The sequence below is a fragment of the Microtus pennsylvanicus genome, chromosome 7 (assembly GCF_037038515.1).
Source record: "Microtus pennsylvanicus isolate mMicPen1 chromosome 7, mMicPen1.hap1, whole genome shotgun sequence".
NCBI lineage: Eukaryota > Metazoa > Chordata > Mammalia > Rodentia > Cricetidae > Microtus > Microtus pennsylvanicus.
Window position 1 is genome coordinate 5179642 of NC_134585.1, and position 26106 is coordinate 5205747.

General features: G+C 46.6%; 2 protein-coding genes across 3 annotated transcripts in view; one reads left to right on the forward strand and one right to left on the reverse strand.

Annotated features, from left to right (window-relative positions):
- Slc26a8 (solute carrier family 26 member 8) overlaps nt 1-17602 on the reverse strand; it is a 53973-nt gene extending 36371 nt beyond the window's left edge. The window contains exons 1-2 of the mRNA XM_075978787.1: nt 17300-17602; nt 10538-10733 (exon numbers count right to left, since the gene is read on the reverse strand). Coding sequence (XP_075834902.1) covers nt 10538-10719 — 182 coding nt within the window. The 5' untranslated portion in view covers nt 10720-10733; nt 17300-17602. The remainder of the gene's footprint in view (nt 1-10537; nt 10734-17299) is intronic.
- Nucleotides 17603-18837: 1235 nt separating this feature from the next.
- Mapk14 (mitogen-activated protein kinase 14) overlaps nt 18838-26106 on the forward strand; it is a 59587-nt gene continuing 52318 nt past the window's right edge. Inside the window, exon 1 of one of the 2 annotated variants that reach the window (XM_075979711.1) lies at nt 18838-19351. In XM_075979711.1, the coding sequence (XP_075835826.1) occupies nt 19236-19351 (116 nt within the window). In that variant the 5' untranslated portion in view covers nt 18838-19235. The remainder of the gene's footprint in view (nt 19352-26106) is intronic. The other variant, XM_075979710.1, reaches the window with a different exon arrangement.

Consider the following 26106-nt stretch of genomic DNA (forward strand, 5'->3'; position numbering starts at 1 on the left):
GCATCCCTGGCTTCTGTCACTAGATGTCAGTAGTCTCTCCTCCCCTGGCTTAGAGAACCAAGGATATTGAGAAATACCCCCAGAAGACAAAACTACCAGCAAGAACCTGCAAGGTTGTAAGAACTGAGATTCACATGTCTAGTATAGAGCCAGTTTTTTGTTTTTATTGGCTGTTTAGAGACAGTCAAACTTCAAACTTACTTATTTCTTCTTTGTTTTTCCCTTTTTTGGGGGGGGGTTATTTTTTGAGACAGGGTTTCTCTGTGTAGCTTTGGCTGCCCTGGAACTCACTGTAGACCAGACTGGCCTCAAATTCACAGAGATCCACCTGCCTCTGCCTCCTGAATGCTGGGATTAAAGACTTCTAGTAGAGAAGGAACTTGTATCACTGTCTCTTCATAATAACAGTGTTTGGGGGGGCTGGAGAGATGGCTCAGTGGTTAAGGACACTTGTTGCTTTTCCAGAGGACCTGGGTTAAGTTCCCAGCACCCACGTCATTGTCCATAATCATCTGTAACTCCAGTCTCCGGGGATCTAATCCCTCTTCTGGCCTCTGTTGGCACTGCACACACAAGGTGCACCCACATACATGCAGGCCAAACACCCATATACATTAAAAAAACAAAACAAACCATTTTGTTGTTGTTATGAAATCAATGGATGGTAGAGATAGTTAACGCTTTAGTTTTCATGTTTTTGTTGTTGTTTTTCATGTTGTTGGTTTTTCAAGACAGGGTTTCTCTGTGTAACCCTGGCTGTCCTGGAACAAGCTCTGTAGACCAGTCTGACCTCAAACTCACAGAGATCCATCTGCCTCTGTCTCCCAAGTGCTGAAATTAAAGGTGTGCGCCACCACCACTTGGCAGTTTTCATGTTCATTTACTTGTATATATGTATGTATGTAAGCATGTTAAGTATGCGTGCATGTATGTATGAATGGATGGATGGATGGATGGATGGATGGATGTGGGCATATGTATGTGGAGATCAGAGGACAACTTTTAGGAGTCAGTTCTCTCCTTCTACCACGTGAGTCCCTGGCATTGAACTCTGGGAGGTTGTGCATGGAAGGCTAGGCAAGCGCTCTACTTGGTAGCAGGTGCCTTCACCCTTGAAGGCATCCTTCTGTGGTTAACACCGTCATATTATTCTCACACAGAAAAATCTAACCAAACATTAACTGTCAGGATTTGCCTGGGACATCTAGACAGTTACAGAAATGGAGTTTTGTATTTGAAGAGTTAGCCATTTAAAGAAAAGCCTGTGTATTTTAAAGGATATATTATCTGTGGGTCTCAACAGGAGCAGTTCTGCTCCCCAGGAGGCATGTGGACTGTGTCTGGAGATCCTTAGGACTGGCATCCAGTCGTAGAAGCCAGGAATACAGATAAATAGTCTACAAATGACAGGACATTTCTCTACCAGAAAGAAATCGGGGAGTGGGGGACTGGGGATGTGGCTCGGCTGACAGAGAGCTTGTCTAGCATGCGTGGAGCCCTGAGCTGTCTCCAGCACCACACAGACCAGCTGTGGTATATGTGTTAGATGCCTGTAATCTCAATAATCATGAGGTGGAGGCAGAAGACTAAGTTCAAGATCATCTTTGGGTTCACAGTGACTTTGACACTAACCTGGATGACATAACCTGTTGGAAGGAAGGAAGGAAGGAAGGAAGGAAGGAAGGAAGGAAGGAAGGAAGGAAGGAAGGAAGGAAGAAAGGAGCATTGTCAGACATGATGGCACACTTTAATTCTAGCACTCTGCAGACAGAGGCTGGGAGATCTCTGTGAGTTCAAAGCCAGACTGGTCTACAAAGGGAGTCCCAGGCAGAGCCACACAGTAAGAGCCTGTCTCAAAACACCAACCAACCAACCAACCAACCAACCAACCAACCAGTAAAAAAACACAGCACTACCACTATCACCAAAACAGAAACAAATTCATACTCCAGAATGTTATCATGAAAAGCTGAGTCCGGTGGCACATGGCTGCAGTCCCAGCTGCTGTGGAGGCTGAGGCAGGAGGGTCACCGGAGCCCAGGAACCAGCCTGGACAGCATAATGACACCCTAACTCGAAACAAAAACAAAATGTCAGTGTTGCGGAGACCAAGTAACCCTACCGCAGCTTGAGGTCATCTAAAACAGTGGTTCTCAACCTTTCTAATGCTGCAATCCTTTAATACAGCTCCTCATGCTGTAGTGATTGCACAACCCTAAAATTATTTTCATTGTTACTTCATAATTGTAATTTTGCTATTGTTATTTGTATTGTAGATATCTATGTTTTTCGATGGTCTTAGGTAACCCCTGTGAAAGGGTCATTTGACCCCCAAAGGTATTACAGGTTGAAAACCACCTCTGTAGAGGAAGGTAACAATCTATTGGTGAGTAAAACCAGTTTGACTTTAAACTGCCTTTTGCCATTTACACTTTGGCATGGACTGGCGGTAGACTAGATGGTTTTCCTCATGTACATGTTGGACTAGATAAAAGATTTAATTTAACTATGACAACAAATATAAGTTTACCATGTGGAACACTAAAGTGTGCACTCAGAAAAGAGGCAATTTCACGTGTTTAAACATTTTTAGGTTTATTTTATGTATACGAGTGTTTTGCCTGTATGTCTGTGTACCATGTGCATGCAGTGTTCAAGGAGGTCAAAAGAGGGCGCTAGATCCCCTGAAACTGGAATTGCAGATGGTTAGGAACCACCAAGTGGTTGATGGCAATTGAACTTGGGTCCTCTGCAAGAGTAACAAATGCTCTTAACTGCTGAGCCATCGTCTGCCCTGATCCCACGTATTTTGTCTTGCATGACCATAAGCATCTTTAAGGTAGATGAGGCCAGATAAGTAGGAATGGTTTCCCCAAAGTCAGTGTCACAAACATGAGCAGAGTTGGGGCAGAAAGCCACGTCTCCTGACACCGAGCTCAGTGTTCTACTTTCTACAGACTCGGAGCCCCCTGCTGACAGATGCTCCTCCGACCTGCTCCAGGTTCTGGAGGAAGGTTGAGCTGCTATTTCCATGTGGGTCGCTGGGTTCGAGGTAGGTGTACAATCATAATCAGACAGAGTGATCTTGGTGTGCATGGAAACCCAGAACATGGTGCTGAGACAACCTGTGCCACCGTGACCTGGCGCAGTGTTCCCTCTCAGACACGTGCATCTGGCTGAGGACCACTAACCCTGTAGAGTCGGCATCGGAGAAAACTGAAGTGGGCATGGAATCAAGATGGTCTGAGTGACACAGAGCCAAGAAGGGAGATGGCTCAAAGAACAAAAGGAGCTGATGGGGGAGATGGAAGGCATTTAGAGAGAAAGTCTGATTAAGTGAGAAATGTGAGCTCGGGGCGTGGCGCAGTATGAAGACCTGAATCTGAGTTCCCAGGACCAGGGTGAAAACCAGACACGTAGTTTAAGAGCTTGTAATCTCAGTGACCTGCAGGGAGATGCGGAGTGGAGACAGGATCCTCAGAAGCTGAACAGCCAGCCAGTCTGGCGTATGCGGCAGAAAACAACAAAGACAGTATCTCTAACGCAGGGGAAGGTAAGGACCAACCCAGGGTTGTTAGCTGACTTCCACACATAGGTATACACACACACACACACACACACACACACACACACACGGAATGTGAGTGACCTGGTGGCACACATCTGTATCCCTAGCACTTGGGAAGTAGAGAATCAGAAGATCAGTGGTTCAAGGTCGCCCTTGGCTACACAGTAAATTGAGGGTGGCCTGAGCTGTCTGCGACCAAGTGAAAGAGCAAGGAGTGCAGGAGCTGGTAAGACAGCACAGCGCATTTTGACATGAAAGGGGCAGAGGTAGTTGCTAATCAAGAGAAAGAAAATGAGGGAAGAGAAGATGTGTTTCTGCAGAAAGGAAGAGATGGACTTGACAGATTATTTTGTTTACTAAAAATGTTCCTCAAGACCAGAAAACCAAAACCACTTACATAGTGTTTACTATTTTCTAGACATAAAAAAAAACAAACACCACCACCACCATATCCTTTAAATCCTCCTTATAGAGCCAAAGCAGGTGTCATAATCAGCCCCACTATACAGAGGAGAGGCGGCACGGGAAGGGGGGAGCTAGATAAGTTACCAACAGTCACGCAGCTGGGCATCCTGAGATCAGAGCCATGCTTTCAGTGCCCTGCTGGCCTAGATTTCTGGTTAAAATTCAGAAGAGGCCAGAACTGTGTTTTAGAAGTGGGAATATGAAGAGAAGAGAAAGAGAAATGTGAGCAATAAAAGAAAAGATTTTAAAAATAGAAGCTGAGACTCAGAACATCTATAAAAGCCCACAGGAGAGGCTGGAAATACGGCTCAGAGGTTAAGAACTCTTGCAGAGGACCAGAGTTCAGATCCTTGTCAGGTGGCTCACAACTGCCTGTAGCTCCAACTCCAGGGGATTTACCACGCTCTCCTGACCCTCATGGACACCTGCACACACATGGCATCCGTGTATACAGATACATACATATAAATAAAATACACACACACAGCATGCAACTCTTTTTGCAGACAGTGTCTCATGATGTAGTCCTGGTTGGTCTGGAACTCTGTGTAGAACAGGTTGGCCTCTTTGCCTGCTGAGTGCTAGGCTTAAAGGCATGTACTATCACACCAAGACCTTAAATTAAAAATAAAGTAAAATAAAAAGGCCCACAGGAAGCTGACCCGGTCGTGTTTAAGTGTCTAGGTGGTATGGTGAAGCAGAGACCAGATAAGTTGAAATAGCTTTAGTAATAATTGTTTACAAGGGTAAAGTTATAAAAAGCAATCGTTTTGTCTCTTTGCTTGCTGGGATTCTGGGGGTCGAACCCAGGGCCTTCCACCTGCCCTGGTGAGAAATGTCCCCGTTGACACACGTTCCCTTCTGCTGCCCGAGCTGGAGGAAGTTAGGGTTGTGACACGGAAGCAGAGAGGGGACATCCAACTGCAGCTTGCACAAGGCAGGACATGAATAGAGGGAGTGGAGCACCGGAAGCAGAGGTGCGGCGGACTTTGCTATCGGCAACTGCAGGCCAGATTGTGATAGGAGAGCAGGGGATTAGGGGCAGATAAGGCCGGATGTGGGGAGGGCAACTAGAGCGGCGAGAGTTACCCTCTGTCACAAAGCAGCTCACACGGGATTTGGTTAGTGGACCCTGGGGGTCTCAGGCAGAATTGGAGGTGAATGTGAATTTGGGGCTAAAAGAGTCATTATTTCCAGTAACTTCAGTACTAAATTTCATATTTCCTTCAATTATGTTTTGTTTGTTTCTTTGGAGACTACTTGCTCTGTAGCTATTGTAGGCATTGTATATGTAATTTAGGTGACCTCAGACTCATGACAATCCTTCCACCTCAGGCTCCCTGGGGTGACAGGCTCCTTCAATTAGTAATATTGATTATAAACTGAAGCATAAGCCCAGAACTGACTGCGGTAACCAGAGCATTACTGTGCCATAGGTACCCTTTTCTTGTGATAAATATCTTGACATCTTATTTACATTCCTTACTTCCTTGAAACTATGGTTTTCACTATGTAGTTACTAGGCACATGCACACAAACACACACATACACACACACACATATATATGTACTAAAGGCTGGGATTAAAGATGTGCACCACCGCCGTCTGGCTCACTAGATTTTAATACAACTGTTTTACCTTATAATTTTATCTACTTTATATATTAATAAGTATTGAGCAGAGAGATGACTTAATCAGTTAAGAGTTTGTGCTACTCTTGCAGAGGACCTGAGCTCAGCTCCCAGAATTCACATCAGTGGTTCACGGCCATATGAAACTCTGGTTGTAGGAGATTTGATCCCTCTCCCCTCTGCAGACACCTGAAGAGTCATACATAGACCCACGTACATATACACATAATTAAGAATGAAAAACAAACAAACAAAAACAGGAAAAAAATGTCACAAGCCTTTAATCCCAGCACTTGGGAGGCAGAAGCAAGAGGATCTCTGTGAGTTTGAGGCTAGACTGGTCTGCAGTGAAAATTCCAAAATAGCTGAGACTGTTATGCGGAGAAATCCTGTCTTGAAAAAGCAAATAAAATTAAATTAAAACTATTCTTACTGAGACCTTTCTCTTTTCCTTCCTTCCTTCCTTCCTTCCTTCCTTCCTTCCTTCCTTCCTTCCTCCTTCCTCCTTCCTCCTTCCTCCCTTTCTTTAGTTTTTCAAGACAGTGTTTCTCTGTAGCTTTGGAGCTTGTCCTGGAACTCGCTCTGTAGACCAGGCTTATCTCAAACTCACAGAGATTCACCTGCCTCTGCCTCCCGAGTGCTGGGATTAAAGGTGTGCGCCACCACCGCCTGGTGCTGAGAATGGGAAAGTAACATTCTCTTCAACAGACCATGCTGCTAAAGTGGAATATCTATAAATTAAGGAATAAAGTTAGACCCTGACTTTACACAAGGTACTAAAAACTAAAAATAGATCAAAGACTTAAAAGTGAACACCAACAGGCGTAGTGGCTCAGGCCTGTTAATCTCAGCTACTTGGGATGCAGGGACAGGAAGATTCTAAGTTCAAAGCCCGTCTAGGCTATCGAGTGAGTCCAAGACCAATCTGGGAAACTTAAGACCTTGTTTCAAAATAAAAAGTAAGAAGAGAGTTGGATACAGCTCAGCAGGGGAGCCCTTGCCTCATGAGTGGGAAGCCCCATGTTCAATCTCTAGGCGAAAGAGAAAAAAAAGGAGCTAAAGTATAAAATTCTTAGGCTAAAACATAGATTGAATTTTTATCAAAGTAAAATCTTTTCAGGGCTGGAGAGGGGGCTCAGTGCCTAAGAGCACTGGCTGCTCTTCCTGAGGTGCAGGGTTTGGTTCCCAGCTGTCATGGTGGCTCACAGCTGTCCATGATTGTAGTTCCAGGCCTGCAGTCACGTGTACATTCCCACATACAGACACAAACAACTACACATAATTAAAAATAATAATTTTTTTGCTTGTTTGTTTTTTTAAGACAGGATTTCTCTGTGTAGTGCTGGCTGTCCTGGAACTTACTTCGTAGACCAGGCTAGCCTCAAACTCAGAGATATTCCTGCCTTTGCCTCCCAAGTGCTGGAGCTGGGATTAAAGGCGTGTGCCACCACTGCCTAGCATAAGACTTTTTTTCTCTTTCTCTTTCTTTCTTTCTTTCTTTTTTTTCTTCCTCCCTCCCTCCCTCCCTCCCTCCCTCCTTTCCTTCCTTTCTCCTCCTCCTCTTCTTCTTCTGACAAGGTTTTTTTTCTGTTCTGAAACTCACTCTGTAGACCAGGCTGCCTGTCTGTGACTCCCCAAGATAAATATTTTTAAAAGACTTTAATGGAGGAAAATGACAACTTAAAGAGTTAAAAAAATTTACAAATCATCAGAAAAGAACTGAATATTTAAAGAAATCCCCAACTCAGCCAGATAGGGGTGGCCCGTAAGCACTTGGGAGGCAGAGACAGGTGCACCTCTGTGAGTTCAAGGACAACCTGGTCTACCAAGCTAGTTCTAGGACAGCTAAAGCTACCAAAGAGACCCTGTCTCAAAAACAAAACAAAACAATCTTTCAACTCAATGATAAAAAGAAAAATGACTTGATGTTGAAAGGGGAAAAGAAATGAGACATTTTTGTCTCTGAAGATACAAGAATGACCAATAAACACAGGAAAAACTTGCTCGAACAAGATAAAAAAAAAAAAAGCAACCAGTACAAAGAGACACCACTTCATATATGCTAAGATGGGGATAATGCAAAAGATGGAAAGGAAATTTTGGAGAGTGCGTAAAATTAGAATCCTTGTACATCTCCAGCAGGAATGTAGAATAGTGCCTGCATTGTAGAAACTAATACACCAGCTCCTTCAAAGTTAGCAAGCGATGTAAAGTATGCCTGTGATCTTAGCATTCAGGAGGCTGAGGCAGGAGGATGGTGAGTCTCAGGCCAGCCAGGACTAATAGTGAGACCCCATACCAAAGAAACAAAAAGGGCAGAGAGCCAGCTTGCCTGGCATAGGACCTGCTGTGCAAGCATGAGGATGGCATTCAGATCCTCAGCTCGTGGAAGATGAAAGAACCAGGTGGGCAATGTAGCTTGAAATCTGCAGCTGGGGCAGTGGAGATCAAGGGTCCCTGCAGCTCACTGCTCAGCCAGCCTAGCTTAATCCAAGAGCTCCCGGTTCAGCGAGGGACCCTGCCCAGGAGCTCCCGGTTCAGCGAGAGATCCTGCCTCGAAACTAAAGGTGGGAAGTGATAGAGAGGGATGCTTGACATCAGTCTCTGGCCTCTGTGTGTTTGTGCACACACATATGTGCACATCCACATGGACATGTGTACACACACAACCACACAGAGAACTCTCATGTGACCTGGGAATTCTACGCCTAGACAGGGTCCTGAGAGGATTAAAAACGGTGATTGAAACAGATCTGTGCCAACATTCACAGCAATGTTATTCTCAGAGGCCAAAAGATGGAAATGACCCAAGTATCTATTAGCCAATGGATGGATAGACAAAGTGTATACAAAACACAATGGATTATTACTCTGCCATAGAAAAAAGGAAGCGTGCTGGCCCTTGCTATAATGTGGGTGGGTCTTGAGAGTATGATATTAAATAAAACAAGAGAGACGCAGAAAGACAAATGCTGTGGCTCTGCTTGAATCACAAGGGGCGGGTTCGTAGGTCCATCTCGAAGAGGCAGACTCGCAGGGACAGTGGGCGTGGGGTGACAGGCAGGGAATCATTGCTTAATGAGTACAGAGTGTCTGTTTGAGGTGATGAAAAAGTTTCACAAATCGACTGTGGTGGTAGTTGCACAACAATTATGCCACGAAATCCCACACTTAAAAATGGTCAAAACAGAGCCGGGTGGTGGTGGCGCACACCTTTAATCCCAGCACTTAGTAGGCAGAGGCAGGTGGATCTCTATGAGTTCGAGGCCAGCCTGGTTTACAGAGCGAGTTTCAGGACACCCAGGGCATACTATATATTTTTTACTATAATAAACACACACACAATGGCACAAATCTATGACAGAGTGCTTGCCTAGCATATGTCAAACTGTGGGTTCAAGGTCCAGTACTGGGGATAAAAAGCAAAAGAGCTGAGAGTGGTGGTGCGCCCCTATAGAGCTGGGGGTGGTGGTGCGGGGGTGGCGGTGTGCCCCTATAGAGCTGGGGGTGGCGGTGCGCCCCTATAGAGCTGGGGTGGCGGTGCACTCCTATAGAGCTGGGGGTGGTGGTGCGCCCCTATAGAGCTGGGGGTGCATGCCTACAGACCTAGCACTGGGGACATGGAAGCAGGAGGCTCAGGACTTCAGGCTAGGCTGGACTACATAGAGAGTAGGAGGCCCTGTCTTGAAAAAGAAAAAGAACAAAACAAAACAAAATTAATGAAAGAAAATATTGTGAAAAGTGTCCTTTCACTTTGTCAGTTTGCTAAGAGGTTCATGGCACAGGAACAGGTTCAGAATCCCTAGCTAGTCAGGGGGAGTTGGAGGCGGTGTGTCCTCTCTGTTACTATTGCTTAGTCTGTCAGAGCTGTCTTTCTGGAAGACTGCTAGTGGTGGTTGGTGTTTTATCACATCTGTTTAGTGTGGAGTGGAATGGGGAACAGCTTTGTAGAGTCATTTCTCTCCTTCCACCATGTGGTCCCGGGATTAGAACTCAAGTCCTCAGGCTTTACAGCAAGCACCTTTTACCCACTGAGCCATTTTGCCTGCCCTGATGGAACAATGTGTTTATTAGACATCATCCCGAGATACTGCAGGAGGTCTTTATGGCTGCAGAGGCTGGACTGTGTAGTCTTGCACAAAGATTCAAGTGCTGAGAGCTTGGGTCCAAAGGAGGCAATGTTTGGAAGTAACACATAGTGAGACCTTGGCTATGGGAGCCGCTCTTTCATGCCTGGATCTAGCTATTGTGGGGCTGAATTTGCACCTGGAGAGCAGGTTTTATAAAGTGAGGCTGCTCCATGCCTTGACCACTTGCCAGCTTCCCTTTCTACTTCTCAGCTGCATTGTGACACAGCAGGGTGTCCTCACCAGGACTGTTTGGGCCCACTGGCTATCGGAACCATGAGCCAAACAAACCTTTATTTATAAGTTACTCAGCCTTGCACCTTTGGTTATAGTAGAATACTAGAAAACAGGCTCAAAGACAGTACCAAAGAGGTTTATAATCAGAGGACCCTGCAAGACATATACAGGCACACAGACACACAGACACACAGACACACAGACACACAGACACACACACACACACAGATACCCACCGATGACAGACAGACAGACACAGAGATGCCCACAGACAGACACAGAGATGCCCACAGACAGACACAGAAACGCCCACAGACAGACAGACAGACAGACAGACACACACACAGCCAACAACAACAGAAAACATCACCCAGTGAACAGCACGGTTCTGACAACAGGGATCCAGAGAAGGGAGAGAGAGAGAGAGATAGAAGTGGGCCGCAGAGGAGTCCGGTTAGAGTTGGCTCCTGCCTGGCTTGGCAGCCACTGAGAGGTAGAGTACACGCACCGGCACTGGACGTGGTGTTTAAAGGTGGTGATGTTGATGTCCACGTTCCCGGAAGAGGGAGCCCTCCTCTTGTGCTCCTGTTGGAAATTCTCCTCATTGTACACGTTTCGCTTGACATCATATGCGAAGGGGATTTGCCTGTTTCTGCTGCCCAGACTCTGGATGCTCCTCTCTGCCTGCATTCTTCCTGGGGGAGCTGGAAAGACGCGAAATGAAAACGGGTGTTAGGGCCGCTGAGACCAGACAGCTCAGTGGCAAAAGGAGTTGCTGGAAAGCCCGATGACCTGATGACCTGTGTGCGATCCTGGGGTCCACATGACAGGAGAATACCTGTCCCTGTAAACGGTCCTCTGACTTCACATACAACCTGCGGTAACATACGCCACTCCTACCACCAGATAAATCAACATAACACAAAACATTTAGGGTTAGGTGCTTATTAATCCCAGTACCTGGCATGCAGAGACAGAAGGATTTCTATGAGTTTGAGGACAGCCTGATCTATATAGCAATTTCTAAACCAGCCAGGACTACATAGGGAGACCCTATCTCAAAAGATAAGTACATTTTTAGAAATTTAAATCATAAGCGTTTTCTTGATTTTTTTTAAAAAAAGATACTTTTATCAAGTCCAAATGGATCAAAGACCTCAACATAAAGCCAGCCACACTGAACTTCACAGAAGAGAAAGTGGGAAGTACACTTGAACCCATTTGCACAGGGACCCACTTCCTAAATAGAACCCCAGCAGCACAGACACTGAGAGAAACAATTAATAAATGGGACCTCCTGAAACTGAAAAGCTTTTGTTAAGCAAAGGACATGGTCAACAAGACAAAACAACAGCCTACAGAATGGAAAGAGATCTTCCACATCAGACAGAGGTCTGATCTCCAAAATATACAAAGAACTCAAGAAATTGGACACCAAAAGATCACATAATCCAATAAAAAAAAATGGAATACAGACCTTAATAGAGAACTCTCAACAGAGGAATCTAAAATGGCTGAAAGACACTTAAGGAAATGTTCAACATCCTTAGTCATCAGAGAAATGCAAATCGAAACAACTCTGAGATTCCATCTAACACCTGTAAGAATGGCCAAGATCAAAAACACTGATGACAACTTATGCTGGAGAGGTTGTGGGGAAAAGGGAGCACTCCTGCATTGCTGGTGGGAATGCAAGCTAGAACAACCCCTTTGGATGTCAGTGTGGCGATTTCTCAGAACATTAGGAAACAACCTTCCTCAAGACCCAGTAATACCACTTTTGGGTATATATCCAAAGGATGCTCAATCTTGCCACAAGGACATGTGCTCAACTATGTTCATAGCTGCTTTGTTTGTCATAGCCAGAACCTGGAAACAACCTAAATGTCTCTCAATCGAAGAATGGATAAGAAAAATGTGGTACATTTACACAATGGAGTACTACAAAGCAGAAAAAAAATAAGGACAGCTTGAATTTTGCAGGAAAATGGATGAAGCTAGAAAACATTATTTTGAGTGAGGTAACCCAGACACAGAAAGACAATTATCACATGTACTCACTCATAGGTGGTTTTTAAACATAAAACAAAAGAAAGCCAGCCTACAAACCACAATCCCAGAGAACTTAGACAACAATGCGGACACTAAGAGAGACATACATAGACTAAGAGAGACTTACATAGATCTAATCTACATGGGAAGTAGAAAAAGACAAGATTTCCTGAGTAAATTGGGAGCATGGGGACCTTGGGGGAGGGTTGAAGGGGGAAGGGGCGAGGAAAGAAAAAGAAAAGAAAGAAAAAAAAGATACTTTTACTATTTGTGTGTGTGTGTGTTTGTGTGTGTGTGCTCCCGTGTGAGTACATGTGCTCTCCAAGCCCTGAAACGGGAGCAGGAGTTGGTGCTTATGAGCTTTCCAACGTGTTACTGGGATCCAAGCTCAGGTCCTCTGCAAAAGCTGGGTCTGCGTTTATTGGCTGAGCCATCTCTCCAGTACCCTTGCTGTTTTTTGGAGAGAAGGTCTCCTGTAGTCCAGGTTGGCCTCAAACAAACAATGTAGCCAAGGATAGCCTTGAATTCATGATCCTCCAGCTTCCATGTCCCAAGTTATGGGATTACACATACGTGGCCTACTATCTCTGTGTCTGTTTGTTTTGTTTTTTAAACTAGAAACTTTCTTTGTTGCTCAGTCTGGTTTTGAATGATGAGTCTTCAGCGAGCACCCTAATTCAGTCCGAGCACTGGGACCAGGGGCGTGTCTAACTGTGCCTGCCTTTCAACATACTTTGATGGGAATGTAATTCATACATAATGATGTTACATTTGCACTGCAGTTTGATAAGACCCTTCCTCCGTATTGTATAATTTTACTCTCAAAGGACATGTTTTTCTCATGTTCAAAATGGACAAGGTGTCAGGTGTGGTAGCCTGGCCTGTAATCCCAGCACTGTAGACATAGGGGCAGAAGGACCATGAGGCTAGAGATCATCCTGGGCCACATACCAAGAGCCTATCAGAGCAATTGGACACAAGACCCCACATGAGAACACAGCTCAGGAAGTTAGGCAACTTCAGTGTTGACTGCTTACTTACTATGTGTGGTAGCATGTGTGCGCTCAGGTGTGCGTGGCTGCACATGTGTGCGCTCAGGTGTGCGTGGCTGCACATGTGTGCGCTCAGGTGTGCGTGGCTGCACATGTGTGCGCTCAGGTGTGCGTGGCTGCACATGTGTGCGCTCAGGTGTGCGTGGCTGCACATGTGTGCGCTCAGGTGTGCGTGGCTGCGCATGTGTGCGCTCAGGTGTGCGTGGCTGCGCATGTGTGCGCTCAGGTGTGCGTGGCTGCGCATGTGTGCGCTCAGGTGTGCGTGGCTGCACATGTGTGCGCTCAGGTGTGCGTGGCTGCACATGTGTGCGCTCAGGTGTGCGTGGCTGCACATGTGTGCGCTCAGGTGTGCGTGGCTGCACATGTGTGCGCTCAGGTGTGCGTGGCTGCACATGTGTGCGCTCAGGTGTGCGTGGCTGCACATGTGTGCGCTCAGGTGTGCGTGGCTGCACATGTGTGCGCTCAGGTGTGCGTGGCTGCACATGTGTGCGCTCAGGTGTGTGTGGCTGCACATGTGTGCGCTCAGGTGTGCGTGGCTGCACATGTGTGCGGGTGTGGGGGGGCTATCTTTGTTCTCACTATGTAGCTCTGCACTGGGAAGACGCTGGTGTTTTCCTCACAGCCGCCAGACTCTTCTCTTCCGACAGGTGTAGGAAGTTCCTCGGCACACCACAATGATTCAGTCCCAGCCACAGTTCAGGCCCTGTCTGTAAAACAGATGTCAAGTCTTAAACCACGTAACTTAGGGCGACACTGATGGCCCTGAGAAGGTGAGCTGAGACTCAACTCAAGTCGGGGAAGAGGAATAGCAGTTTCCGGGAGAGGACTGGACACAATCAGAGATGATATAAGGGAAAGAATTCAAAAGATCTGAGTCATGTCTGCTTCTGCTTTACACTGGGGGGGGGGCGGGGGCGGGGGGTAAAGGTACCCTAGAGGACAGCTGGTGAGCTGACTGCTGGGGAAGGCACCTGCCACCAAGCCTGACCACCTGAGCGGGATCCCTGGACCCATGTGGTGGAAGGAGAGAACCGACTCCCACGGCTGTGTCCTGACCTGCACTCGGCAGTGTGGCCTGCGTGCATGAGCACACACACAAAATAAGCAGCTTAACTGTTTCTAGAGGGAACTGAGTGTGGTGGCACATGCCTGTAGTCTCAGCACTTGGCACACAGAGGCAGGAGGATCAAGGGTTCAAGACCAGCCTCTGTTATGTAGCAAGTCTGAGGTCAGCCTGGTTATAGGAGAGCTTATTTCAAAATAAACAAACAAGACCACATGCCAAACAAAAGTCATTTCAAGAGGGTCCTGGAGGTGTGACTTGTCCTGGATCTCCTAGGATCTGGAGTCGGAGGAGGAGTCATGTACGTATGGGATATACTTAAGGAGACATTAAATCAGAGATGCTGCCTTGAGCTGTATGGTCCAGCATGCTGAGCCGTCGGCTAATAAATTTACTACTTAAACCTAACTTTTGTAAAGTAAAATTTTATATTTTAAATTTAAATCCTACCAGTGCAGATATAAAACTTTCTGTCAGTAGGAGAAGCTGTTTTGAACACAGCTGGGGAAGGAGAGGTTAAGGCAAAAAGCACCATTAAGAGACCCTCTGCGTCATACTGATCTAGGGACAGGTTAGTAAGTCATTTAGAATAAGTTGGAAAGAAAGAAACCAACTGACCAAGCAAACAAAAGCATGGAGCCCCAGTGGAGAGACAGGTGGAACGCTGCCTGTGATGTCTGATCATATGTCTCCCTGAAACATCAAAAGAAAACACACGACTTCCTTATTATGAGTTTCTTTGGAAGTCTCAGCAATGGCTCCAACTCCATGACTTTGTATATGTGTTTGTGTGCATGCATGTGTGTGGCATGTTTGTGTGAGTGCATGCATGTATGTGGTGTGTGTGTGGTGTGTTTGTGTGTATGCATGCATGTGTGTAGTGTATGTGAGTATGTGGAGTATGTGTGGAGGCCAGGAGTCTATGCTCTCCATCTTTTTTTTGGGTAAAGATTTCCTTATTCTATTTTTATTTTACTTTTTTTTTTATTTTTCAAGACAGGGTTTCACAGTGTAACAGAACTAGCTTTTGTAGACCAGGCTAGCCTCAAACTTACAGGGATTCACCTGCCTCTGCCTCCCGAGTGCTGGGATTAAAGGCGTGCGCCACCACGGCCCGGCTTTATTTTACTTTTACATGTATATATATGCACTGTGTGTGCCTGGTGTCCTCTGGCACAGAAGAGAGTGTCAGATCCCCAGGAATTGGAGTTATAGATAGTTGTGAGACACCATATGAATTCTGGGAATTGAACCTGGGTCCTCTGCAAGAGCTTCTTAACCACCTAATTTTTGAAACAGGTTCTTTTACTCAACAAGAGTGCACTGATTCAGCCAGACAGGGTGGTCATAAACTCCCTGTTCCTTCCCCTCCCCAGTTCTGGGTGTCTGAACTTGGTCCTTATGCTTTCTCAGCAAGTACTTTCCTGATGGAACCATCTCTCCAGCCCTTCCATCTCTTTTTGCTTTCATAAAAACCCCAGCAACGTCTCACACACCAACCCTTTCTGCACATGTTGGGATGTGCAGAACTCCTACGGACATGTAGGCCACACCGAGCAAGACTTCCTGAATCACAAGTTCTGGGGCAGCACAAAAATATGTTTCAAGGAGTTGGGAGAGCCCAGATTAGTGGCACACAGCTTTAATCCCAGCTCTCGAGAGACAGAGGCAGGCAGATCTCTGAGTTCCAGGCCAGCCATAGGAAGACCTTGTTTTAGCCAGAGAGAGAGACAGCAGCAGCAGCAGCATGATTCTGATAGAGAGTAGCATATAGGGGTGCTGTAATCTAAGATAAGCTAGTTACCTTTCCGGTTGAGACAGGATCTCATGGAGTCTAGCTGGTCTTGCACCCCCAGTCCTCCTGCCCGCCTATCAAATGCTGAGATTACAGGTATAGCTGCCAGGCATGTTCTAATTCCTTTCTTCCTGAACTGGGACTGCACCTGAGGGCCTCACATGCTAGGCTGCTCTACCCTGAGCCTAGTCCTAGCCTTTAATTATCTTTAATCAGGCTCTAAGTGCTAAATTTAGAATACTATTAAAATACAAGCGCTTTAACCCAGCTCTTTCAAAACATCTACTGCCCTTATTCATTTATCCGTCTTATCCGCCCATCCACCCAGCCACTGACTGATTCAAAGAATCTCCATTTGAAATATTTAAATGCAAAAAAGAAACTTGATATATAAAATTTTGACCCAGCAGAAAAGAAACCCTGAAAGTTAAGGTGCAAGAATTTCTTTCAGCTGATACAGTCATCTTTTATTTGTTTCCTATAACCATTAGGCAAAATTCACTTCCAAGTTTTAAAAATAGCACCTGTAATTCCCAACCAAAACCTACTCGTTGCCTGTGACCTTCTCAGTTTTGATGGAGAGTGTACAGGGGACACGTATTGCAAAGGTGCTCACAAATAGTGTTGTCTAGTGTCAGGAGATAATTGAAGGTGACAGCCCTCCAGCTGCTGATCACAGGTCATGTAAAACACGGGCACCTTCCTTTAGGGTCATACAGTGTGTTACCAAGGGGGTGTGTTGGAGAGCGACTCATCACTGGGCTGACTAGAAGTTTCATGGGCGGACCCAATATATAATCTATAAATACGGATTTGACTAGAAGACGGACGAGACGGGTAGTGGGCAGTGGGGGTGCGGGTGGAGATGGGGTGGGAGGCGCGGAGGTGGAGCGCAGGGTTTAGCCAGAAAGAACGAAATGAACGAAAGCAATGAGGTTTGAAAGGATAAGGAGCCTTGGGCTGAGGCCTGATGGGGACACTGATCGGGTGGAAGTATGGTGAAGCCCACAGACCGGTTCTCTCAGCTTTTGACAATATGGAGAGTTTTTGAAGGACCCAGCCTGCAAAACTCACTGTCTCTAGTCACTGTTTCACGCGGCCTTTCGATACGAGAGAGAAATTCCAGGGACCACCGCCATTCATTTATTCATTCATTCATTCACCCACTCGTTGCGCAAATCATTCAAAGGGTGCCGGGGACCTTCCGGGGTTGCAGGTGACCCAAACAGCCCAGCCCTGGGACGCGCCGCAGCCCCCAGGGTCCCGGGCTGCAGCCAGGGCTCCCGATGGCTCCCGACCAAGGCTCACCTGGTTCCCGGTGGCCGGCGGGAGCGCTGACGCTGGGTTCAGACTCGGCTCCAGCCTGGCGGGCGGCGGCGCTGCGGACGCGGAGGCCGGCAGTTCCCGAGCCGTTGCTGCAGAACCCTCCGGCGTTCCGGCTGTGCGGGTGACGTCTGGGGCGAGGAGAAGGGTACCTGGCTGCCCTCCACACCCCTGGGCCACGGGAACCCTCTGTATGGTCTAGAAATAGCCACGAGAATAGGAAGTCCTTTTCCTCCGTCTCCGTGTAACAAACACAGGCATGCGTTGGTCATGGCGGGGTGGATGTGGGTAGGGATGGGTTGAACTTGCCCCGTTCACATTTATTACTAGCTTATACAGAAGATTCCACTAGGTGGGAATGTAGGGCAGGATTTCTCGTGTAGACACAGGAGCCAGGGCTCAAGCAAGGTCAATGGACTTGCCTAAAAGCGAGGCTGTCGCCCTGCTCCCAATACTCCCAGAGGCATGAGATAAGTCTAAAAATTTCTCTAAGTTTAGATTCTTAAGATTCTCCAAAGTTTCCTTTAAATTTCTACATTTTGGATAACTCTAAAGGGCAGGGGTCAGTCTCAAACTCCAGTAACAGGTTTTGGGGTGTTTGACATATGATCTCATAATAGCCCGGGCTGGCCTCTAATTACATTGCAGAGGCTGGTCTTGAACTGCTGATCCTTCCAAATGCTGGGATTACAGGCTGTATAATGTGTGTGTGTATAAAACATATAAACATTGCATATATACATACACATATTATATTCATGAACATGTGTTTGTGTGTAAGAGGAGACTTTCCTGAAACGGAACGACTTACCTACTAATAATTTATGTAGTTATATATATGTGTGTGTGTATGTACACATATTTCTCTTTCCTTTCCAGTGCGGGGATGGAACCCAAGACCTTGCAAATGCTAGCCTCCAGCCTGACAGCGCACATTCTTGATGTCTATTCTGACCTTGTCCATTCGACTCGCTATGGGTCCCTGGAATTTCCTTCTGGAACTTCCAGAGTGGTTCTTCAGCTTGAGAAAATTTAAGAGCTACTAGAAGCGTCTGTAGGGAAAGCCTCGGCTTTGAGGCAGGGTTAATATTTCCTTAAGGGGCAGATTTCGTCAACACCCCCCAGGAGTAAGCCATGTGTCCTTGAGCAGACAGGAATGCAACAGCTTTCTGGACAGGGCCAGTCTGTTCTTGCAAGGGTTTCTTGGAAATTGCGAGCTCCAATGAGCAGGTGGCTTGCAGTTCAAAGATCTTTTGGCTTTCCCCCCCTCTCCCCGCCCCGACGCTGTCACAGTCAGTGGCTTTCCGCCATGGCGCCAGGCATTCGCCAAGCCGACCACAAAGAGGCGCGCGCGGCATGCGCTGCGGCCTCCTCCTCCGCGCCCTGGAGGAGCCCAGTCCCCGAGTTCCTGCCTCGTCGCCCCAGCTGGGTCTCTTTTCTCGCGAGAGCTGCCTCCCTCTCGCGAACCCCCCCCCCCCCGGGCAGGTTCCATATTGGGTAAGATCTCGGCTGGCCGAGGGCTGTCTCCGGGATCTGTTCTCGCGAGACTTCCACGAGAGGCTCCCGGTCGTTGCCTGGAGGATCTCGGCCACAGGAGCCCGAGCGGGCGCTGTGGCGCGAGCGGGTGTTGTGCGGTGTCGGCCTGGGCAGCGGCTGCAGGGGGACCGCGGCGGGAGCAGCCTGGAGCCGCAGAGCCGGCTCCCGCACTTTGCCGAGGCTCGTCGGAGCCGCCGCGCCTGACAGAGGCCGCGCGCCGGGGGTCGCAGCGTCCGGAGCTGCGCGGGCGGCTGGGGCAGCAGGGTCCGGCCAGCCGCGCGGAGGGCAGGCGGGCGGGCGAGCGGCAGGCGCAGAGGAGAGCGTGCGGCTGCAGGCAGGGGCCCCCCGCTCGGCCACCTCCTCGCCCCGCGGCCGCCGCTGGAAGATGTCTCAGGAGAGGCCCACGTTCTACCGGCAGGAGCTGAACAAGACCATCTGGGAGGTGCCCGAGCGATACCAGAACCTGTCCCCGGTGGGCTCGGGCGCCTATGGCTCGGTTTGGTGAGTGTCGCCGGGCCTCGGGTGGAGGGACGCGGTGGAGCAAGCAGGGTGGCCATGCATGCCTGAGGGCCAGGCCTGTCCCCACAGCTCAGCGATGCGCCCAGCGGCAGGAATTCTCCGGGCGTGTGTGGGGGTGCAGGGGGCAGTCGGAGCGGTGCGTGTCCTGCACCCCTCACCCTGCACACGCAGGTAGATCGGGAGCCATGTGCAGGAGCGGGTCCGCGGTGGGCTCCCCGCGATGGTGCTCCACCCAGCGCTGTCTCTCTGCTTAGAAGATTGTTCCTCTCGGGGTCCCTCTGCAGCCGTGCAGCCGAAGGACCCTGGCCCCGGGTGCGGCCACTTGGGACGCTGGAGCCCTGCCCCGGAGAGCAGACGAGCCGGGCGGAGCTTCTGCGGGGAGCTGTAGGGCAAAGCCTGACCCGGGGACTGCGGTCACCTGAACGAAACTTGCAAGAAAAAGCGCTCCTTTCCCGAAATTTTTTTTCTTATTTTTTTCTTTTACAATCCTCCATAGAAAAGTCCTGGTTTACGAACCGTTCTTTTGGAATTCGCACATGAATTAGCAGTACCCCGAAGAGCTTAAAATACCGACTTTATCTCGGGGAGCGCGGTGCCAGCTTGCGTGGTGTGTTTCCGATTCGGTCGAAAGCTTTATTTCCTTTTCGGGGGAGGGAGGGTGGCAGCGCCTGCAAGGACGCTACTGCTCGCCGCTTAGTCACATACCACTGCTCATTTCAGTATTGTTTGACAAAACAGTTTTTCAGTGCGGAGCCAGAGGGATTCTGACCTGTTGGGCTTTCTTAGGATCAGAAAAGTAGGACTACGGCTCAGAGGTTTTTGATTGAAACAAGTCCTGGGGATGCTTGCCTTTTTTTTAAAGCCCCTTTGAAGGGGAGCTTTATCAGCTTTTAAGGACCGAGGTACATAGTGGTTTTCGTGAGAACCTGGAACATGTATAGCAAAGGAAACAATGTTTTTCAGTTTTAAGCCACACCGTGATTTTTGGTATTTTGTTGTTTGTTTGAAACTATGTATCTCCCTAGCTGCCCTGAACCTCACTGTCTTGGCCTGGAACTCAGAGACATCTCTTCTGCAGGCGCTGAGCATAAAGTCTTTCACCACCCTGCAAGGCTCTGGGAATGGGTTTAAAATTAAATCCATACCATAAAATTTCCACTCCAGAAATGTCTTAGGAACTTTCAAGTATTCCTACAGTATCTTTTAGACTTGGTATCAGATTAGAACTCCCGATCAGAAAGTAAGCGTCGGGGTCAGCAGATGAGCTCTTTCTGTCTTTCAGTAATTCATCTGCATTCCTGCTTTCCAGAGAGTCTGAAGAATTGGTTTGTTTTGTTTTGTAACAAATTCCAAGCTTCTGGATGTGTTAATCTCTAAGTATGAGTCCTGTGTTACTTAAAGTCACACCATGAATTTCCTGTTTGGTAGAATCTTCTGGGTAATTGAGATTGTGCAATCGTGTCCAGCAACAGATCGTATTACATTTGCTGGTACAAGCTGCATAAGTTATGTTGCAGATGGTACCAACCTTGACGCCTTTCTCCCTGTTTACATTGTGGCGGTTTACATTTTAATAAAATGGCAGTAATACACATTTCTCATGTGTATCTGCGATTGGATTGTTATATTCATTATTTTTCTAATATTTAATAGCTTGTTAGCATACCTTTATTTTTCATTCCTAATTATTACAGTATCAGGCTTTTGTTTCCACTTGAATGCTCAGGGAGTGATGCAACAGAATAGCTCCACTGTAGGCCATCTGGGTGGGTAAACTTGCAGGGTTTCCCATGGACACTGCTGCCCTGGCAGAAGAGCAGGTTTGCAGTGACGTTCAGTAGTGAAGTGCCATTAAAGCCCTCGCCACTTCCTCCAGTGCTGTTCTTGTCTATGAAACAGAATTGAGCACAGCCTCACAACTTGAAAGGACTTTTAGCTAACAGCTTCTTAAAAGTAGTTGATGCGGGACCAGTGATGTAATTCTTGGTACAGCCCTGGCCTTGCCTATGGGAGGCCCTGCATTCCATCCCCAGCAACACAAAGCAATTCATTATGTATAAAGTTCAGAAAGGTATGCCACAGTTCTCCAGCCCTACTTTCTCTTCCTTCAGTGACAACCACTATTCAGTTCCTTGCATGTCTTTTCAGAGAGGCAGTTTCTACAGAGTTAAGATGTGACCTACAACCTATCAATGGAGCAAATACCATTTTCAAGTTCGAAGTTGCGGGGGTTTTTGAAGATTTAAAAAAAAAAATGTTTATGTATATGAATATTTAGCTTGCATGCACATATATGTGCACATGAATGCCTGGTGCTATGGGTCCCTGGAACTGGGGTTACAGACAGTTATGTGCAGCTCCGTGGGTGCTGCGAATTGAATCCAGGGCCTCCTCAAGAGTCAGAGTTATGATTTCTGTTAGCAGCTTTTTAAGTGCGACTGAAAACACCTTTTTGAATTTCTTTTTTTTGGTTTTTCAAGACAGGGTTTCTCTGTGTGTCTCTGGCTGTCTGGAACTCACTCTGTAGACAGGCTGGCATTGGGGTCACAGAGATCTGCTTGCTTTTGCTTCACGAGTGCTGGGATTAAAGATGTGTGCCACTGCGCCTAGCTTCTTGAATTTCTTTTTTAACCCACTTTGAGGCTTGTGTTCCTTTTCTCCATCTCATCCTCTGAGACAGTGTGGTGTTGGAAATAAGGAAGTCCATTTGAATGCAAGTAATTGAGGGGGATTTAGACTGAAACCTTGAGAGAAGGCACTGCAGCTGGTGACAATGTCTTGTGTTGGTGAGGGTAGACCTATAACGAATGTCACAGCATTTTTTGTATGACTTATTAAACTGGAAAAAGGAATCTTTGAATGGGACATGGTACACTTTGATGTGTAACTATTTTTTTACGTTCACGCCTATTTTTATTTTAATTTGCACTATGTAGTGAACAACAAAAACAAAACAAACCAAGTACAAGTGTGTAGAAACCAACTGTGAGTCAAAGATCATGGCAGTCAGACTAGCAATTTGAGAGTTGATACAGCTGTACAGATACCTTTCTTTTAAAACGAGTAAAAGGGAACTAAACCAAGTCTTCAAGTTTTAAGGAACTTTGTTCGTTGTCTGTAGAGGGAAATGAAGCAAAATTGCTTCAGACCACATTGTTGCAAAGCATTGATTTTGTGGTTTGGGACACAGGGGACAATCTCTGTGGGGAATTTAAGGAAATACAAACAGGAACTTCAGTCCCTTCCCTCTGGGGAAGGGGGTCTTTCTAGCCCCCTTGCTGTGCTGACTTGGGCACCATACATTGTGCGTGAGAATTGACAATTACTTCTAGATCATCTGTAGCCATTTACTCTTCAGTATCTATTGCATACCACCAAGTAGTGGCTGGGTTCTTGAGATAGACAAGAGAAGACAGTTCATTCCATCATTGGACTGGCTACTTTTTATGGGTTGCTTACTGTGTTGCAGGCAGGGTGATGCACAGTTTATGTTCGGCATGTAAACATATAACAAAAAGTAGCGGAAGATGGTGAGTTCTTCTAAGAAATCAGCAACTTAATGCACTATATAGGACAAGATAAATATAACAAAAATAAATAAGGCTTTTTAAAAACTGTTACTCGCCATTCACCATTAATTTTATTTTAACAAACCAAGGTAAAAAACAAAACCTCCATGGTTAGATATGAAAAGATGACTCTCTTGACCAGTGAGAAGTCTGTGCTTTTTACTTTCTTTTCTAATAAATAGCTCGACCCTCTTCTTCCTTCCCTCCCTGCCTTCCTTCAAGACTGCTGGCCTTGAACTCCTGATCCTTTTGCTTGAGGATCTCTACTGCAGGTACCACAGGAGTAGGCCACCAATATGCTTTTAGCTGATATACCTTCCACTTACTGTATTTGTAACTAAAAGTAGAATACTTACCTGTATGTTACCAGTCTTAATAAGAAACATTTAAATATAGTTATTAACTCCCAGCTACAAGTTTGAGGCCAGTTTGGCCTGCAGAGTGAAAATGAAGCAAGCCATCTGGATTTTAAAAACATAAACAGACAAAACAGCCCATGGTTACTGGCAAGAGGGTGTTTGTGTGTGTTTAGATTTATTTATTTTTATGTGTATTGTCTGAATGCATATCTGTATACCACAGTGTGTTTGGTGCCTTCAAAGGCCAGAAGGGGGCTTCTTATCCTCTGAAACTGGAGTTACAGATGGTCATGAGCCATCATGTTGGTGTTGGGAACAAAACCCAGGTCCTCTGACAGCCAGTGCTTGTAGCCACTGAGCCATCTCTCTGGCCCCAGTCACTGGCAGGGGTTTGTGTGAGTACTGGAGAAGGACTGGTTTAAGTGTTCAGCCAATAGTTCTGTTCTATTGAATTCCGCTTCCCACTCATAGCTTCCCACTGGACCCAAGGCCTCTCAGATCTGCCACTTTTGATTTCTCTTTAATTCAGCCTTAGAGATGTTCTGTGTTGCCTTTGCCTTCTGTGGACAATGTTGTGAATTGTGCTGAGCCCTAGGACTTAGTCCTCAAATGTAGAAGAATTCTTTGGATTTGGTCACTTGGTATTAGCTGGCATTTTATGAGATTCTGTTGTCTGTTGGTCATTTGCATTTCAAGCATTATCTGTTACTCCTTTTCTAGCTCCAGGAGGCTGGTTTTACTTCTCTCTTCTCCCTTTGTATTGCTAGTGAGTGACTCTAGGTCATGTGCATGCTAAGCACGTTATCCACTGAGCTTCACCCCAGCCTTCAGGCTGGCATTTTTAACCTAGTTTTGTGGATGAGCTGGGCTTATTTAAAGGAGACACGCTTGCCAGAGCAGCTTTGGTTTTGGGTCTGGGGTTCCAGCACTTGAGTAGTGTCTTTTCTCATCAGTGTGCCTGCTGGTTGTATGGGGACAGCGCCTCTTGTGTAGTCTTTTGCGATAGAGTTGTGATTATAGGACAGAGGACTCTTCAGGGTCACTGTGGGTAAATGATAACCCACTTAAGTCATGTACTCCCTCAGAATTGATAAATTAAAAAAATGAAGTTAATGCCCAGATGAAATCCCCCCCCTAAGAACTAGGTAGTTCTCATAGGTGACTTTTGGATTTATGACTAACATTCATTTGGAATTTATCAGTGTATACTTATGGAAAGTTAAGACCAACCATGTTGGTGTTGTATAATATAAGTACAGTATATGAAAATGAAATAAGCCTTGCTAGGCCTTTGAAAATACATCAGATTTTTATTCTTTGTGAGATTTGTTCTATCCAAAGGGGTCTGGTTGCTGCGATATCAGTGCATCTCAGTATAATGCTGACGGGTTTCTGCTTGGGCTTGTCGTGGATGTGCGTATTGTGTACAGTGTTTTTTTTTTTAAGGAAACAAGACCAGAACTTTCTTTAAGTTTGATTTTTTTTAAAACTTTCAGTTTTAGAAGATTGATCTTTGCAAATTGCTTTATAAGCTACATTTGTAGTGAGACTTAACCAGTTTTCCAGTGGACAAGCCTTTAAGAATTTGTTACAGGGAAGAAAAGGTAGTGTTGTTTCAGGGTTCTGAGCATGCTCCCATCCCAGGCTGCTGGTGAGATAAGTGGTATAGGTGAACGTGACAATCCCTAAGTTTTGGTCTTGGGGAAATGGATAGATTGTGGTGACGTGCGAAAAGGCACAGACAGGATTGTAGGTTCGTCCGTCTCTCCAGGGACATGGTTACTCACTTCACTGTGGGACTTGTTCTTTAGCTACAGAATGCGGGATGCTAACAGAGTACAAAATTCTCGACTGTCTGAAGCTGTGCTGTGCTGACAGTGGAAAAATAAATAAGCCACGTTTATGGTGTCAGTGTCATTGGGAACGAGACACAGCAAGGAAGGCGCAGAGTGTCTTCGCTTTTTCTCCTCCTCCTCCTCCTCCTCCTCCTGTTCTTCCTTCTTTTTTCCTCTTCCTCTCAGTGCTGAGGAACTTTGGTCCTCGTACATGCCACACAGGCCTCTACTGTTCGCCATCCTCCGTTGCACTTATAAGCCAGAGGATGGTGGTGGAAGTGACAGGAAAGACCTCAGCTGAGGTGCTGGGCATGGTGGGGCGAGGGGGATTAATAAAACACAGATCTGTGCTACGTGATCAGCACAGCTAGAGCTGATGCGCCTGGCAGCAGTCAGGAGAAAGGACTTTGCAGCTGGTAAGGCTTCTGTAAGGTCGTGTTTGCCCTTGTAAGGACCAACTTTATGCCGAGAAGAGACAGAAGAGGGATTTCGCTCCATAGTTTTCTTTCTGTTCCTTAACTGACAAAGGTACTGTTTGTGGTTTAGGATAGCACAAGAGAGATGAATCATTGCAAAGCTCTGACCTATGCCTGAAGCTCTCATTCCACCAGTCCCAGAGTGCCAGAAATTCAGGGTACTCCGTTCCAGCTCTCTAAATGACATGGGCTTGCTTCAGCTTTTTCAGGGTTTTGTTGCCAAAAGGAAGGGAGCAAAGAGATTAGCTGTTGGGTTCAGCTGAGAAAGGAAGATGAACGTCTGGAGGGCTGAACGTTTTCTAACGTCTTTGGCTTAAAGTTGTTTTTATCTTCCTTAGGGTATCTGAGTATTTAAGATCCCATTTATTTTGCTCTTTGGCTTTGTGTCTGTTTTCCATTCCTCTGCCTTTCCCTCCTCATGTTACCTGGCACTGATGCTTTTGGCTATGAGGCTCCAAGGACTGTTAACTTGAATAGATGGGACAGATCTGCATCTAC